The sequence below is a fragment of the Planococcus citri genome, chromosome 1 (genome assembly GCF_950023065.1).
Source record: "Planococcus citri chromosome 1, ihPlaCitr1.1, whole genome shotgun sequence".
NCBI classification, from domain to species: Eukaryota; Metazoa; Arthropoda; class Insecta; order Hemiptera; family Pseudococcidae; genus Planococcus; species Planococcus citri.
Genome location: NC_088677.1, coordinates 62,376,517 through 62,395,914, shown reverse-complemented (window position 1 = coordinate 62,395,914; position 19,398 = coordinate 62,376,517). Strand labels below are relative to the sequence as shown.

General features: G+C 36.4%; 1 protein-coding gene across 2 annotated transcripts in view; it reads right to left on the bottom strand.

Moving 5' to 3' along the window:
- LOC135833201 (kin of IRRE-like protein 2) overlaps positions 1-19,398 on the bottom strand; it is a 389,993-nt gene that overhangs the window by 118,782 nt on the left and 251,813 nt on the right. For both annotated transcript variants that reach the window (XM_065346885.1, XM_065346886.1), the window contains exon 3: positions 5,474-5,657. In XM_065346885.1, the coding sequence (XP_065202957.1) occupies positions 5,474-5,657 (184 nt within the window). The remainder of the gene's footprint in view (positions 1-5,473; positions 5,658-19,398) is intronic.

Sequence of the window (19,398 nt, the reverse complement as noted above, 5' to 3'; positions counted from 1 at the left end):
AATAAATATTTGTCCTCGGTCCAAATTACAAATTCAAGTGAGTTAGAAGACGCTCCGATGAATATATTCTAACCGAATCTGCCACAGTCGTAGACACGTTTCAAACTATTTCACACCTCTTCTGACTTCTAACCATCTGCCTATACTCTCTTACTCCTTTGACACTGCAGTCTTTGGCTTCTATTTTACACCTATTCGAATCCTGATTTGTCCTATAGCTATGGAAATTTTCACCATGTCGAGAAAACGCGCGCGTTGACCGAGTATTTCAAATTTTTAACGCTTTTCAGCCCACAAGCCCTAGAGCCGTATTGTTTAAATGAAAAGCGAAGGGAGAACATTTCACCTCAATGGGTTGAACTCGGCGCAATAAACTTATTGAAAACTATAAAATCAATACGTGATGTACGATTTGGTTTTTTTTTTATAGGGTATATAATTTGCCAACTTTCTGAGCAGTCTTGAGTTCAAGATGAAAAGTCGTAAAAAAGGCAATTATTTTCAGTAAATTTTTCAGTTGGAGGGTACTACCTAATTTAAAATCGCAGTTGTAATTCGAAATCATTATTTTGTGTAAAAATATAACGTTGAGATTTTACATATCACTTTAGTAAGCCATAAAGGCAAGCAGACAACCTTGAGAGGATGGACAGGTAGGTCAGTGACCTCGAGAGGCCTGATAGACGGGTGAATGATCTAAAGAAGCCAGACAGGAGGGTCAATGACCTTTATAGGCCAGACATACAGACAGACAGACAACCTCTCGAGACGCCATACAGAAGAGTCAATGACCTTCAGCAGCCAGACAAGCAGACAGACGACCTTGAGAAGCCAGATGGACGGGTCAATGACCTTAGAATGTCAGGCAGACGGACCAACACAGACGGGTTAATGATCTTAAGAGGCAAAACAGACGAGCAGACAACCTTGGAAATTCATACTGACGGGTCAGTGATCTTCCTAGGTAAGACACACAGACAGACAAATTTTCGAGAAGTCAAACAGAAAAGTCAATGACCTTCAGTGGCCAGACAAGCAGACAGGCGAACTTGAGAAGCCAGATGAACGGGTCAATGACCTTAGAAAGTCAGCCATACGGACCAAGACAGACGCGACGCGTTAATGATCTTAAGAGGCAAAACAGACGGGAAGATAACCTTGGAAATTCATACTGACGGGTCAGTGATCTTCAGAGGTAAGACACACAGACAGACAACCTTTCGAGAAGCCATACAGAAGTGTCAATGATCTCCAGTGGTCAGACAAGCAGACAGACGACCTTGAGAAGCCAGATGAACGGGTCAGTGATCTTAAGAGGTAAGACACACAGACAGACAACCTTTCGAGAAGCCATACAGAAGTGTCAATGACCTCCAGTGGTCAGACAGGCAGACAGACAAACTTGAGAAGCCATACAGAAGAGTCAATGACCTTCAGCGGCCAGACAAGCAGACAGACGACTTTGAGAAGCCAGATGAACGGGTCAATGACCTTAGAAAGTCAGCCATACGGACCAAGACAGACGGGTTAATTACCTTAAGAGGCAAACCAGACGAGCAGACAACCTTGGAAATTCATACTGATGGGTCAGTGGCCTTCAGAAGTGAGACAGGTGGATAGACGACCTTGGGAGGCCAGACAGGCACGCATACAACCTTGAGAAGACCGACAGGTAGGTCAGTGACTCCGAAAAGTCTGACATATAGACAGACGATATTGAGAGGCTACACAGACAGGTCAATGACCTTCTGACTGAGGCCAGACAGGCAGACTATCTTGGAAAGTCAAGCAGACGAGTAAATGACCTTAAGTGGACAGACAACCTTGGAAAGGACACTCAGACAACCTCGAGAAGCCAGAAAGACGACCAGACGTCCATGAGGGCCTGAACAGGTACCTTATGATGCTATATTGATGGGTTAATGACCTCAAGAGGTTCAGCCAGTCAGACGGGTCAATGACCTTAAAATGTCAGACAGGTGGAAAGAGGACCATCAGGGACCAGACAAACAGACTCACAGCCTTGAGGGGACAGACAGACAAATGACCTTGAGGGGGCAAATAGGTATGTTGATGACCTTGAGAGGCTAAATATAGGTTGTTCTGTAGTGAAAGGGAAAGGGAAATGCTCCAACGTTGGGACGTAGTACTTACTCTAAAAGTATCGATACTACGAGTAGATCCTTTAACATAATTTTCACAGATCTTGACTGCATTGGTAGGGCTACCATTTCACCAGCTCTATACGAAGATTTTATAAATAGGATGAGGGGGAGTGCTGGGAAGTTCTATAACGTTGAGATCGAGTGCTCTAAACAGCCCAATCGATGCTTCATCCTTTAACATAATTTTTGCTGATTTTAGTTGCATAGGTAAGGCTATTGTTTCGCTAGCCCTACTAAAGTTTTTTTTTTTTTTTTTTTTGGCGGAGAAGAGAGTCTGCTGCAACGTTCGAGCTGGGTGCTTCAATTTACTAATTTGCTCCAACGATGCTCCGTCTTTTCAATGTGGTCCCCCTCCCCTCTTGAAATCTACTTAAATGTTAGCACTATTTTAATTTTTGTTCAAACAGTTTATTCAGTTAACCCCATCTTGCTTCAAGCAGAAATGAGCACAGAACACTCCAGTAACGTTCTGAGGATAAAATGGCCATTCAAAATCTCGAAGTGAATATAATTCAGCAAATTTCTTTGGCACATTTTTTTTTTGTTTTCAAGGAAAAAATCAAGGTAATTTTTTAAAATGTTCAAGCATATTTTGGAACAAAAACTTGAAATAATCTCAGCATGAGCTTCATATTATTCAAGTAAAAAAATTTAAATTTTCACACAGAAATGGGGTGCAAAAGAATCACTGACGCCAAAACTAAGGTTCAGTGATTTCTACACGCTCTTCCACTTTCACTCTTGAGTACACATAATTTTACACTGATTGAAAGCCTGAAAATGTCACATTTCAAGTACCTACCTAATTTATTTTTTATCTACATTATTTCGTTTTTTGAGCACCCCCTCCCCTCACGAACACTCTTAACAACATAGCACGACAGTTGATAATTTCGATAGTAGCTAACAATTCATTTAAAAAAAGCCTCTTCCGTAAACGTCTATTACGCCGCGAAGATAAATCAAGAGTCGATTTTTCACGTTAAAATGATAACAGCCTTTTATATCTCGAGTTCTTTTTTTCCAACTGCGAAGTTGGCAACACCGCCATGCCGTCGTCGCCGCAGTCAAGATAAGCCAACAATGGCGGTGCACGTCTCAGGGGAAAAATAAGAAAATGCTAACAAAAAACGACGTCTTCTTAGGTTGACAAAAAAACACTACCAACGCCAACACCACCAACCAGGAGCGTTAACGCCGAAGTTGTTAGCGTTGCATTTTACTACGCCACGTAAAATTATTACGAATTCGTGGCGCGGGCGATTTTCAAGAATCTTTTCGAGAATTACTAACTACCATTATGGATTACAACCGCGCACCGGTGTATGTTTGCTCGGAGCAACGGAGAGGAAAAAAACCATCGAACTCGGGATATTAATTTCACTCCGGAGAACACTAGGAAGCGGCGAATTTTCGATTAAAATTTAAATCTCGTTTTGTAATTGGCTCGCGAACTCGACTCGTGCAAATCCGATGACGTTGTTAGTTTAATCGAGGAAAAAAATACATACACGCGAACAGCGTGAAAAAAACAACCATAAATTCCTCTTCGCCTTTCCCCTCGCAGTATTATTCGTATTGTTACCTCGTAGCGAGTATTTTGTTTGTTTTCCAACGTGAATATCGCTCTGTGTGCGAAGCTCTCGAACAGCCTCGTGTTTTGCAAATACATACACATCTGAAGCGCAGGAGTATTCTCGGAGTAGTATTTTACACGTCTTGTGTATGAGGAAATTGTCATCGCGGGTCTCTATTCCAGACACAGAGCGTTTAACCTTCTGTGGGAGTATGTTTGCCCCGTAGCTGAAATCTAGCGAGGTTCAACGTCAAGTCGATTACGAATTTTTATCTCTTATATATGTGCTCGCAAATCAGATATGCGATTTGCCTTTATCAAAGTAATACGAAATCGCATTATTTACCAAAAGAACTGCGCGTGTTTTATTTTTCATTCGATATTCCTCGATTTCATACTACAAATAATAAAGCAGACATGAAACTACTTCGAATGAGAATAGGTACCCCATACAAGATTTCTGGAAACCGAAACCCTTCTCAGCTGCAGCCACTAATTCTGGAAGTAAAACGCTAATTGGTTACATAATTCTGGCTCGAACGATTTCGAAAAACCAGCAAACGAGAAAAAAACTTGCAGTATAAAATGAAATCAGGGCCGCAAAATGGCTTTTGACATTAAAACGCTTATCAAGTGGGTACTTGGCTGAACGTCGATTTGTACTCGGGTTTTCATTTAATGGTGGAAAATTTTAACGCGCGATTATAGCCGCCGTATTTGAGTAGGTATTTTTAAGGTCTTCGAGTTGGCTGCTGTGTACCCGTAGTACACTTTAAAATATAAAATACCCGAGTAGTCTACGGAGTCGCGTCCTAACAAGCTACACTTTTCGTTAATGACTGTTTAAAGTGCCTCGGGCCGTATTTCCATAATTTACGAAAACAACGCATCAAGTGTTCTCCATGCAATAGTTATGTTTTGCTACATTGTCTCCCCCCAACTCTCGCTAATCCAGTCAGAACAATACGAGGGAAAGAGTACCTACGATAGTGTTCAGCTCATGAGGTAGCGAGAGGGAAAGGATACTTATGTAAAATGGACGCCATACATATGTACAAATGCCCCATGTAACAAAACAATACTAGCTGGTTGTAATATTAATGCATCTACGGTAACGTTAGGTAGGTATGTACGAGTTGCATACCTTGTTTCAATGGGGGAGCGCCTTGTCTTGTCGCGTATTTACGGCGAACAGCTTATGCAATTTAATTAACACTTGAGATCTCGTCGCTTAGATTGCGTCGTCGTTGCGTTGTCAGGAGTAATCAGATATTACATATTTTTACTCGGATATTTCAACATAATGAAATTTATTTTGGAAGTAAACTGTCAAAAATGTAAATTTAAATAATCCAAGTTTCAGCTCGAGTAATTCCTCACCCCTCCTCTCTTCCATCTATGGATAAGTATTTAAGTCAGATGAATGATACGAAACTGAATCAGCTATTTTTCTGACGATTCTCACAACTAAACATTTTCTTATAAATCCACGTGGTCATCTACAAGTAAAACCGTGTTACGAGTATTATCATCGTTGCGTCGTCGTCGAACAAAATTAATTCTCACGTGTTATTCCACTCGAAAACCTCTGAAAGGCCATCCAATCGTAGTAATTTCACACCTTTACGCGTTTTCAATTCGATAGAATTCTCTATGTTTTGAAATACCTATTACTCTCGAAATCGAACGCTTGAGAGCTGGGTTACCTACTCGATAAATATGCAAATCTTACCTCGAACAACCAGCTGTGCTGGTTCCGATGACAAGCCATCTTGAGTGGTGTAATCTGATGGCTCAACTTGGCACTCCCATTTTCCATCGTCGAATTGCGAACTCGCTTTGCGAATCCATAAACTGCAATCTCCTGTTCCTTGGGTTGCTACCCATTCGTATTTTGGCGGTTGTATTCGCACAGGCTGAAAAAAGAAATTTGAAAAAATCTGTTATTTTTTTGTTTTAGAGGAATTTTGAAGTTTTGGATAAATAGTGTAAGAATTTGAGAAATTTACACGATACGTGAATTTATTTTAACCGATAGTGAAAGTAGATTTTTAATGCGGCGTTCATTTTGAATTCCAATTTTTTGCAGGTAGTCTTCGTTCAAAACAAAATTAATTTTACCCAAAAAATTTTACTTCACTCTTCTCAAGAAACGTATGGAGCAAACGTTATAATAGTTAGCTAAAATTAACAACAATTTCCAGATTTCAAAATCCAATTTTTAGCGAAATTTTTTGTGATGATCTTGATGCATTACTAGAATTTGATTTTCAATTTAGGCGATTACAAATGTTTTTTTATGTGATTTCAAAAATGTTTTCGTTTGCTTTCAAATGAGTTAATTTATAGATTTGAATAGGTATAATGAATTTTTTCATTTTTATTTTTTTTAGGGAGGGGCGAGGGGGGTTTATTTCAAAGTAGGTAATTTTTTGTGATAAATAAACGTTTAATGTTGCTTTCAAATGAGTTTTTTTAGTGCTGAATTTGATGAATATTTTGATGAATTTTCAATTTTTTCTAGTAATTTTTTGATAGATTTTTTTTCTCTGTTTTTTTGTTGATTTTGAATTTTATTTTTTAAATTCAGTTTTACATTTTTTTGCGATTTTAAATGAATTTCTTTATGGTGATTTTTTTTCTTCATAATTTTGGGTTCGAATGAATTTTTAGTGTTGATGAATTCTATGTATTTGTAGGTAGTAGGGTGGTCCTTATTTTCGAATTTTCGAATTTTTTTGATTCCTCCCCCCAAAGTTGTTCCCTTGTATGAAAAAATAAATCCCTGAAAATTTTAGCCGGATCGGATAATATTAACCCGTGCCGCAGAGCATCTGAAATTTTAGAACTGGTAGACCGCGTAGCCGTTGTATTTTCCCACGAGAGCTGCGCGGCGTTGTTTGTGTTTTCCCCTAACACGCATATTCCATAGTTTTATGTTCCGCTGGATGAAGTGAAAAAATTTTTTTTTGATAAGAAGGTCTCCTTTGGCCCTCAAGTGAAGGTCCTAGAGTATAATCGGCATCAGAAAATATTTTGAGGTGATTGAGATACAATTTCTGAAAAATGCTCAAAATCAACATAGGAAAAATTCAACAATTTTCAATTTTGAAAATGTAATGCCAAAAAAAGGATACCAAACGATGTCAAAAGAAACTCCAAACCAGTGTTACCAATTTTGGATTGGCCGCCTGTTACAGCGATTACATCATTGCAACAATATTTGTTCATTATAAAAATTTTGAGGGACATAGCCTTTTGGCATGATTTTGACAAATGTCACCCCTGTGAGCTATCAGGGAGCAATCTAAAATTGGTAACACTGGTTTAGAGTTTCTTTTAGCATCGTTTGGTATCATTTTTTGGTATTAAATTTTCAAAATCAAAAAATTGTTGGAATTTTTCTATGTTGATTTTGAGCATTTTTCAGAAATTTTATCTCAATCACCACAAAATATTTTCTGATGCCAATTATACTCTAGGATCTTTATTTGGGGGCCAAAGGAGACCTTCTTGTCAAAAAAAAATTTTTCACTACATCCAGCCGAACATAAAACTATGGAATATGCGTGTTAGGGGAAAACACGAACAACGCCGCGCAGCTCTCGTGGGAAAATACAACGGCTACGCGGTCTACCAGTTCTAAAATTTCAGATGCTCTGCGGCACGGGTTAATATTATCCGATCCGGCTAAAATTTTCAGGGATTTATTTTCTCATACAAGGGAACAACTTTGGGGGGAGGAATCAAAAAAATCCCAAAAAATTTTTTTGACCATATAATTATAAATAAGGACCACCCTAGTAGGTAGCTAATTGATTTATTGGAGTTCATTTGTTTTGTTTTTTTAAATTAATAATTTCTGATAAATTATTTTGTAGTGACTTTTAATGACTTTTTTTTGGCGCAGCTGTCTAGTTTTATTTTTTTCAACGAAGAAATTTATTTTGTCTTTGACATTTTTTGGTCTCTTAGGAGAGATTGTGTGAGATATATAAAATCTCAGAATAAGTTAGATAATGGCCACATTAGAAGCAAAAAGTCTCAAAAGTTCAAAAATCGTGCCTCCATTTCCTCAACCTTGCTCCAGAAAAAACTTTTTTACCCATGAAAAAGCTCGAGTAGTCAACTTCACACGACTCCAACTTTTTTGGAAATCGACTTTTTTAACGCTCAAAATCCCTTTTCAAGGACACCTTCAGAGCTAAACTTTTTTAGGTGACTTTCAATTCAAGATGGAGTTTTCCCTGGATCATAATATTCCGATGACGATGGTGCCATTTTATCATCCATTGGTCATCTTATTGAAAGTAATTGGCTCTCATGGGTGCCATACACATTATTTTGACACAAAATACAAAAATTTTGAGAATTTTCAGTTAGCAGTTTATCACCTATTTTTCCCTCTTCGAGACATTTTTTTTTTTACTAAAATAACTAATGTCAAAAATGTACTCGATGTTTCAGAAAACATACTGTAGATCGATAGCAAACACAAAAATGTTGAAAACTTTGGTGCTTTCCTCACTCTCAAAATAACTTTCTGGGTGAATTCCGAGAATTTTGAGTTTTATACCCCTCTCCCGATCTTCCCCTTCCCAACTCTCCCTAGGTCCTTTTGAATTTTGACTCAAAAAACGGATTCAGAATATCCATCTCATGTTATAGGTAGCAATTTTCAATCAACAGAGCCTGCAGAATATTCGCTTTCATGTTGTCATCATTCGTGTTAATAAAATTGCATAACTAGTTTGCCGTTGATGAGCATTATGTACCGATTGAGAATGAGAACATGCTACATTCTTAATGCTTATGGACTAAAATCTTCGTGATAGAATTTTCATATCGCTATAGATTATCCACACCCTCTCCAAAAGTGGTGAAATTTACACCTCTGTTTAAAATTTCTCTCTTTCGTAGCTTTCAGCTTTCATTGGTATTTTTTCGGTTGCAGGTTGAGCAGGAGTTGAAGTGAAAGTCTTCTGATTGCTTTAATAATGTCCCCTCTTAAATGAGGCTCTAGATTTTTCCTTCAGAGACATCTTGGAGCGAAAATGTTTTTTTGAAATTTGATGTAGGTAGATATTTTGATTTTTTTTCTCGCAATCCACCAAATTGCACCTCTGACCTCACTCTAGGGGGAAAAAATTCATTTTTCTAAAAATAAAAAATAAACTTCAACACAGCCAGAACTCTCTCTTCCTTCCTCCTCTCTCCTGATAAAATGGGAAAATTCTGCCTCGTCAAACAAACCACACAGTATACTTACTACGTAAGTTTATCCTAATATAAAAGGAAGAAGACCAAAACGCCTAATTTTATTTCAAAATACACCACCGAATTAAAATCTCAGTTTATATGGGTCAAATAAATTGTTTTCATTCGGGCTAAATAATTTAGTCGAGTTTTGTTTTTACCATTCGAATCCGGCTCGGCTGGCCGGATTTGTAATCGAGTAATTTTTCGGCTAGGTACCAGGATTTGGTAGAATTCGAGCCGATGGTATTTTCACAACCTACAATGGCTGATAAGATTACGGATTATGAGATGATTTTTCGAGCTAGATCCACATACTGCACAATATACGAGTATATAGGATACGAATAATACTACAGCTGGATGCTCGATGTACTCATATGGCTAAAAGTTGGAGTACGATTAGTCGAATGTTGCGCGCTGTCAGTATAATTACACGGTAGGCGAATTAAACGAACGAGAGTGTTGTATAAGTTGTCGAACAGATTATGTACCTACACAATGTATCCGAACGGAGCGCAGCATCACTTTGATAATATAACAGACGGCCGAAATGGTGCCGATATACGTCAGCGTATAATTAATTTATTCGAAGCGTATTGTCGATGGTACCTAAGTACATATATAAAAGGAGAACGCTTGTATGGTTTTAAGGGTGTGCGGAAAAAACAAACCTGACTAGTGTTTGTATGTATCATTGAACCTGTTAACTGGTGAGGTACCTATATCTATACTTGGGTCTTTTTAGAGTAGGTGGGATAGGTGATGGCCAAGCTGACTGTGTCAAATAAAGCGAGAAGTCGTCAAAAGAAGTGTTTTCGCAGAGCTTTACATCGGCATTCTTTCAACAACTGCCGCCGAATTCGATTGACATTAATTAATCTGATAACTGATACGAGGATACGGCCTTGGATTAGGATTTTAATTAAAAATAACATTAATCCGTTCAACTGTCTGGAGTATAGATTTAATAAGACACGAGATACGTACGAATGGCAAATCACCGCTATATACCTACTTTATCTTGTATACGTGCGTTTGTGTGCGATGTGCTTGTATGTAGTTAGTTACCTTTTTTCGTAAAAGAATGATCAACTGAGCTCGATTGTTTGTCTTTAGATCCCATTATTGAGAAAACTGTCCGCTGGTAAACTCCTTAATTTGACTTATTTTCTCAAAATTGGTTAGTTTTTAATGAATGAATTTTAATGGGCTTTGATAAAGATGTGATTTTGGCATTGAAAAGAAGTCAAAATGAGGTAGAAAAATGTTATAATTATGTAATTGAGACGATTTTGAATCTGTTTATGTCAATTCGAAAACACAGAAATTTTCTGATAACGTCACAGTTCAATTGATCGAAAATCAGATCGGAAAAAATTGACTCAAGAATACTGGCTGAACCATTCTAAGTCATAGAATAATAAATTAGCTATAGTAGGTACCAAGGTACCCTGCTATTCTTACTTCTCTTTTCAGCATTCACCAATTGTGCAGTATTTTACATATAATATTAGGTACATAGATGCCCGATCTACATACCGTACGTGAAACTTTCCACGTTATAATAATGTTAAAGTTTATACCAGTATCTCTACCTATTGAAAAGGCTGATTTATTAGTGTAACCCCTGTGTTGGTACACTTTGATAATTATCAAGAGTGATATTGTTCGCTTCCGTGTAATCTCGCGCTGTTTTTCTAGCTTTTTATCCACTTCCCAGGCTACATAATTTTTTTTTCACCACTTTTGACCACTCGCGTACACGAAGGATAATTTTATGGGTTAATTTTTACGGCTATACCATCGCTGCTGTAATCAGCTTGTTGTATCTACCATGCCTATCTAGGTGTGGGTATGGTTTCAGCAGCGTGTTACATTGCTATGGTCGTGGTGAAAAATGTAGTGAAAGAATTACCAGTTGAATGATTCGTGCGAATGGATAGGTACGAGTTTTTTTTCACCCCAATATTTATATGTACAATTCTATATTATTTCTATAGGTAATGTATGCGAATTATTTATTCATTTATTCATCTTTTTGATGGCGGATATATGTTTTCTAGTATGGGGAGAAGGACAGCAGATCTAAAAAAAAATCGTCACCATCACCTTTAAATGTGTCGTGGATGTATAAGGTTGCAGTGTTAGTGACCAAAAAATCGTTTTTGATGGATTATTATGCGAAATAGTCTCAAAATGTCAAAAATCACCACCCCACTCCTGTTTCATAAACTCGTTGAACAAAATTTGGATGCTTGGACTGGACTATAACCTGCCTAAATTAATTTCCGTGACTTTTTGAGAAACTCAAAAATCCTGGAAAATCGAAAATCGCACTAGAGGCTCCAGAATAGCAAAAAATGGTGAAATTTGAATTTAGGGGATTTCCTTTCAAAACATAAATTTTATAATTTTTTTGAGTCTTTTTTTTCGTAATAAAGTATACGAGTACTCGTCAAAAAAGCATTTCCGATGAGTTCAGTAGAAATTTATCCCCATTGTTACTAAATTCGTTGAAAATATCAAGAATAAGTCAGGACAGAAGCTCATAAATACAAGCTGGAAATGGTATAGTGCGTACACATACATACTGTATTTTGGTTTGAGAGTGATTTCTATTATTTTTGCTAATAAGAAAGCACGCTTAAAGAAAAACACAGGTACTTGAATTTCAAAAAGTTACCATCTTGAAATCTTCAAAAATTAACCAAATGTAAAAAATCTATTCGAGCAGATGAAATTTTGATTAGGTTAGGTTAGGTACGCATTAGGGTGGATCGTTTTTCAATTTCTTTTGAAATTTGATGAAGCCTAGCAAAAAATCATGACCAAAATTATTTTAAGAAAAGGTAGGAAATGTTCCAAATTTTTAGGTTGATGAGTACCCATCAACTCTCCCTTGGTGAGAGCTCTCCGCATTACATCTATCATTAGGCGCGGTCGAACAAGCCGAATAATCAAACTTACTGAGGGTTCTGGAATTACTTCTCTACAAGGAAGAAGAAACTATTTAGCCCTAAAAGAATATGTTGAAATCGCTAAAAATACTGGTCATATAAATCATCACAAAACATTCCACTCTCACCTTCAACACAAATATGGCACATACGTACAAACCATTTGGATACAGAACAAAAGAGCTAATAGTTTCATCAGGACTTTATCCACTCAACATATACCTCAGATTGAAAGCTATTGTAAACAGTACCAATTTATTACACCAACTAAACATACCTCCTACAAATCAAATAGAAGAGAAGAGGTGATTCTAGCCAGAATTTGAATCGGACATACTGCATTGACACACAGATCACGTTTTACTGAAAAATCCCTCAAAAAATGTGACACATGTAATATGAATGTGACAGTCCAACATTTGTGCAGGGATTTGTGATTTTCTCGTAATTCTCGTCAACTGTATATAATGGACGAATAATTCAACGTTGAAAATGATACAAAATCAAATGTGACAGCTAGATTTTGGATGCAGAATCCAGGAAACCTTCTGCTCATGCGCCAAACATGATGTTTATAGTGTCCTGATTGGTCAGGCGCTGGTGGAGAGAGAGACAGTCCAGCGTTATTGCCAAATGTGATGCGCTCTGTGAAACAGGACCACAAGTCGGAAAAATCGAAATTGATTTTTTTTTTGCTTAATTATTAGAGGACTTCATTCCGAACATTTTGAGATAAAAATATCGAAAATTGGTTGAAAAATACCCAAGACACGGTGCCTCAAAGTTTTAATTTTGAAAAAATGCTTTTTGAGAAAAATCAGTTGAAAGTTTTTTTGCGTTTCCAAGCATATATTATTTTTTTACTTCAAACCCACTTTACATATCGATCTGATATTTTAATATGTGTATCCTGGGTACCATGCGATGCTGTAAAAAAAAAAAAAATACATTATATGGATGGATGGTTCTGATATTATGCAAGGCATGCATAAATTCATTACTCACAAAAGTAGGAAAATGACGCAAGAAATTTGAAATAAAAAACGTAAAAATGTGTAAAAAATGATAATTTTACAAAAACTCACAACTTGAAACAGAAATGAGTGAAAAATTTTTTTTACAAATTTTGCTGGCAGCTGTACTCGAACCCGCGACCTCCGGCGTGCCAAGCTGTCACCACAATCACCCAGCCACCAAAAACATTTTTAAAAATGGGTTTTCTAATGGTATACAACTAATTTTATTGTGAAACTAACATAAATAACAGGAAAGAGCAGAAAAACATCACCAAAACGTGATTACTGACTTGTGATCCTTTTTAAAAATCTGATATGCGCTTTTATAACACATAATTACGGACGAACTAACCAATATTTTGCGCTGAAAATTTGTACACAAGTTCTTAGAAGTGTGTTCTTTCAAAATATAACAAAACCTGAAAATTGATATTTGTCATCACAATTCGATTATTTTAATGTAGGCTACTGAACAATTTCATTTTCCGACTTGTGGTCCTATTTCACAGAGCGCATCACAAATACTATCAACTGACAATACTGGCAACTTCGTTGAAAAATCCTGTTCAATCCGCCTAGCGGCCTGGGTTAGAACTAAATCTTGTCAGAATTGTCAGAAGCATTCTGATTTGCTGATTTGAATCTCATGGGACGCGCTAGATTCAAACCAGTTATAAACCAACCAATTGGAGCATTTTTGATGAGAGTTAGTTTTTACCCAGGCCGTTCAGATCGCGCTATTACTGTGACAAAAAACGCTCAATGTATTTTAAATGGAGTTGCCAGTATTGTTAGTTGATAGTATTTGGCGTTGCAGTTGCTACACAGTCAACGTCACTCGTAATACAACCAACTACTTTACCAACACTAGTAAACTGGCGCATGTGCAGAACGTTTCCTGGATTCTGCATCCAAAATGTAGCCGCCATATACTCCGATTTGAATTATTTGTCCATTATATACAGTTGACGGATTTGCTAGTTGATCTTGTTATATTTTTTGTGAATTTTGCTATACCTTTGTTGAGATTATTTTGTTGTTATATTTTTGTTATTTGTCAATTTAATTTTGGATTTTTTTTTGTAATGAGACATCTGAAATTTTTTTAGAATTTTTAAACTTTGGGCTCACGCTGAAGAGATTAAACATTGAACTATTTATTTTTTCAATTTTTTATTGAAGTCATTAGACTACAACTTTTTTACTGGAATTCATTGAAACCTTCTACTCAAAATGAAAATTTTTCTAAAATTTTGTAAAAAAAAAACCAATTCCCCTCCCCCCTCCCCGATCATCCTATAATAACAAGCGCATCACCTTTGCCGATTTGCCGAAAACTTGAAAAAATTCAATCGAACGAATCCTAGTAATTTTTCAAACTTTCCAAATGCCTTTTTAAATGTAGCATAAGAATAACAGAAAATTATTGTTCGTACTTTCCAATCTCTATTTTCAAGACCAAGCCAAACATTTTTTTTTCAATTTAATTTATTTCGTAAAGTTTTAAAGAATTGATGGAATAAAGTTTTCCCATCCTACATACGAGTACAATTGGCTTTGATCAAACATGAATTATCAATAAACCATTCGGAGAATTACTATCTACACAGTACCTACATAACTTACAAAGTCCCAATGCACACCCACGCCCATATCAGAAATGGCCACCTGAATCGCCCATACTATATATATGTCAATACTCATCACATTAGTATCGCATGGTCGAACAAACCACGAATAAATTCACCGCCCACGTTAACCAAACAGCACAGCTTAGCTTTGACCTTTGATCGAAAAAATATCTACGATACGAGACCGCAACGATGATTGCTCGAGCTTAAAATTACTTATCACGTGAAAGAATTCATAACGAGTGAGCTAGCGATCTGGATATGGTATTGGGTAGATACATGGTGTATTTCTAGCCTTTAAGTAAAATTCCCTCGACGGATAGAAATTCAAAAAAGATTACATTCGAGATTGCCAACGCCATTTTCTCTCGGCTACGTCAGCCTTCTTAAGAACAAAAATAAACGTTGGATCGAGAAATTGGAAAATTTTCTATTTATTTTTAATGCGAATTTTTGGAAATTCTCAATTTCGTTGCGATATCCGAGGCGAGTGTAAGAAAAACACAAGAGTTGCTGGTTACCTACTATGTATTTTATCAAAAGCATTCCAATAATTTTACCTATCAATTAAAGCCAATTTCAAACTAATTAAATTACAATTTATATCATTCATTGGTGTTCAAAACAGCTTATGTAAAAAAGCAATTCCATTCGGTACTTCGAGTACATAATCTCGAATCATCACGTTTAAGAGGATATAATTATCTATCGAAATAAGCACCTATCTATTTATTTACTCGATGGTGCTCGTATTATTCCACTAATTTGCAGCATCTCTCGCTGTAAAAGAGTAATTCCACAGTAAATCTTTTCAAATGAAACGAATAATTGAGAGTACCGAGTTATTTTTCATACGTACCACGTTCATTCATTCGCTGGTTTATTTATCTTCGATAATTTCAAAAATGTCAGTGCGACTGGTGCGCAAAAAGGAGAAAATGAAAATAGACGTGGTAGGTATAAAAGAAGGGAGCAGCGGTGCGGTGTCATGGCATAGCATGGCATTATCTTATCAGAAAATGAAGGCGAAATTGAATTATACGCCGCATCACAATAGAGCAACAATCATTCCAAACAAAATACAGGAGACGTGGGGGGGAGGGGAGGATTTCGGCATAATAATACCGCTGTTTATAGTAATATATACGTAAACGTAGAGATATACGAAACGAAAACGTAAAAAAAAAGCAAAGGAAATCGGCCAAAAGGCGGAGGGAAAAATCTGAATTGAATATAGCGTAACGGAACCTCATCGTATACAAGGGTATCCGAGATATGGTAACCGAAAAATGGAAAAACGATGAAAATCGGCAGACAAACGAAAATAAAACCGGCGCGGCGGTAAATTATACTCGAACATGCCATGGTGGAATTTTAAATTTAATAGTGGCGACGGACGCGATCTGCCGGTTTGCTTTTCCCATGAGTTCTGCTTTTTCGCACGGCTCGAATTCGAGGCTAGATTCGATATTCGTCGAAATATAGAGGTTATTTCATTCACGCAACGTAGGTACCCTTCTTGTGCACTATACAAATGATTTTTTTTCATATGTAAATAACTGCACGTTCGCGATATCGGTTACCTATCTACCTGGAAAAGCTGTCTAGGAAATTCGCACCTTTGTGGCGAAGAAAATCGAACAGGATGTTGAACTATACCACATCTCGTAAAGTCAAACAAGCCGAAGGGAATTCAAACAAAGCGAATGAAAACGTTCGATGATTTTGGAATGAAATTTGCGCAAATAGTGCCCTTTCCCCTCTTGTCCTCAAACTTGGGCGTAGATACCTACGTGAATTACAATAAATTTCTAATTCTCGACCTATCACTGTGGGATTTACCGCGTATACGGAAACGATTTCAACTTGGTTTGGAGTTCAAGTTGGTCGTCGCGACGAAAAAATAAACTGAGGAGAAAATATGAAAGGGTCGATTTCGAAATAGCCAAATATGACGACATAAAATACTTCGTCTGAGCGATATTCTTATGAGGAAACTTTATACCTGATGGATTTCAAATTCAAGTTGATGACCTGATTTGTTGAACGCAAAGATTTTTTTTTATAGCATTTAAATTGAAATAATTGAGTAAATAAACCAATTTGATCGGTTTGATGATTTTAGAATCCAATCTAACGAAATTATTAATCACTGAAATCTGAGAATAGAGTAAGTACCTCTCTCCTCTTTCCCTACATGACTCTCTCCATGTCCTTTTGAATGTCCATTTTTATATAGCATTTTTTCTATCACTGAAAAATCCAAAAATTCGCCGAATTATCTAGAGACTGATAGAGCTACAACGTGAATGATTGGGAATAGAGAAATTATTTCAAGTAGTGTGATAGGGTGAAAGATATTAATTATTCCCTAGGTAGGGAATAATTACCTACTGCCAGAATAGTTTGTATTAGTCGGAGATCTGGGAAGATATTCAAGTTAACTCTATGCACAAGATGTCAAATCACATTATAAATCAATCAATACCATCAATTGTGTCAATATGATTTATTATAATTAGATTCAACATGAAAGTACACGTTAAGAGGGGGCTAATAATAGAGGAGAAGGTACAATTGAATCGGTGGGAACGGAAAGGGAGCAAGTCACATTTTTGGAAAAAAAAATTTTCACGGATATAGGGGTTTCAAAGTACGGCGGATCGACTGGTGATGTCAGATTTCCGCAAAACTGCCGGGAAAGTGGTATATGGGCGCAGAAAAAGAGCGGATCCGCATTTATGACTTTTTTGTAAAAATTTTTTAATTCCTTGAAAAATAACTAACATTTTTGAGAAGACCATTTTTTGAAATTTAAGTTAATCTCTGAACTGAAAAATGATGAAAAAATTAACAACTTCGGCAAAAAGTCTTACAACTCAAGGGGTTTTTGCTCAATTTAAACGAGATAGCAGTCTAAATGATGTACTTAGATGTAGAATCAAGCCCCATTCGTGCCCGAGCAATTTCAAAATAAATTTTGTCGATTGGGTGCAGAAAGGGTCTAAGTCCCATTTGTTTAGGCAGCAACAGCGCCGGCGCACTTGAATATTTTTTTTTCTAAACAGAGCTAAAAATTGTGTCTTGGGGTCCTCTTTCAATGACCTTAATCATGTTTACCAAAAATTTTTGATTTTCAAATAAATCAGTTTTTTGGTATTCCTGAAAAGTGCGAAAATGGACTTAGCCCCTTTCCGTTCCCACCGATTCAATTATGGACCCAGGTACAAATATGGACCCCCACCGGCCACCCCCAATGGTTTAGTGTACAACTACTAGCGCTACGGTCATGCTGGGTACTAAAAATTATACTAGTAGTGTAGTTTTGATGATCCAAGTACTTATTTCAGATCTATGCTCATTTGGGTGTCTCTCAACAGCAATATTGTTTTTTTTGCACATTATTTTCTTCCCAATGGAAAATTTTACAAGTTTTTCATTCGATAATTCATCAACTTCAAATAAAGTTTGAAAAAAAAATTATTAGCGAAGTAAGTAGCTTACAATGTGTACTTTCAAAATATACTTTCATATTTGTCTTTATTTTAACTGATTTTCATAATTTTTTTTATTTTTCATAAACTGAGCCGATTTTTTGCATGGGTATAAATATGGACCCCTTTTTACCTAACTTTGATTCAATATTTTTTATGTAGAATGTCGAGAAAAGTGTTATTAACAAAGAAGACAAATCCACAGTGTCGAAAATGGGACCATGATTTCTTCATTTTTCACAAACTTAGCCAATTTATTGCATGGGTATAAATATGGACCCCTAAATATTTTTTTTCATCTAATGTTAATTCAATGGTTTTTAGAATACAGAGAAAAGAATACAAGTCCAAAGCATCGAAAAACATCTTTGAATAAATTTTTGTACAATTTTCTGAAATATTTATTCATTTTTTGAGGGGGTCTATATTTGTACCCGAGTCCATATTTGTACCACTTTGTCACTTTTCTAAATTTCAAATTTCTCCGTGAGTTTTCAACAAAAAATTTTTTTTACACGATTTACTAGAGACTTTGGCTTTTCAAATGGTATATTCGAAAAAAATTGATAATTTTTTCTACCCTTTAAAGCCAAAAAGCTAGAGGGGGTCCATATTTGTACCTTCTCCTCTATAAAATAACCTAGATCATTCTATACAATAAATAAAGGGCCATGCCAATATTATGGGATGTGTGTTAATGACTAAGATATAATAGTCATCCAATGTATTCAGACACTATTATTTTAATCAAAGATGGTGAATCAAAGGTCATCACACTGATATATTTTATTGGTCCTTATTTAATCTCTTTCACAGGTGTCCCTAATAATAAACACGATGACAGAAATGTAGTATTACACGAAGCTCCTTTTCGACAAGAAGCATTATCGATGCTGTGGAAGATCGATTAAAATGCCCAAATGTACCGCAATAATTAAAACATTAATAAATATCACGTTATAAACACAAATTTACCATTGTAATAATGGGCCAATCAGGGAAGAGGGAGACCTCTCCTGCCTATACATCTGTATGATTTTACTCATATTTGACAAAGTTCCAACAAGCTTGAGATATTGGCACTAAGTGAAGATCCTTTCTTACAGCAAGCACCGCACAGTGGGCCACAGACCCCCCCAAAAACGGCGATAATTCGACTTCAACCCTCATCGATGTGCAATACGTCGAATAATATGTTTTCGAGGTCGTAGAATTCGAATCTGCACTTATTTTTCTTGTAGGGGTGGGGGGTTAAGCGTGGGGAGAGGAAAAATTTCAAATGTTGTTTATATTATCGTGT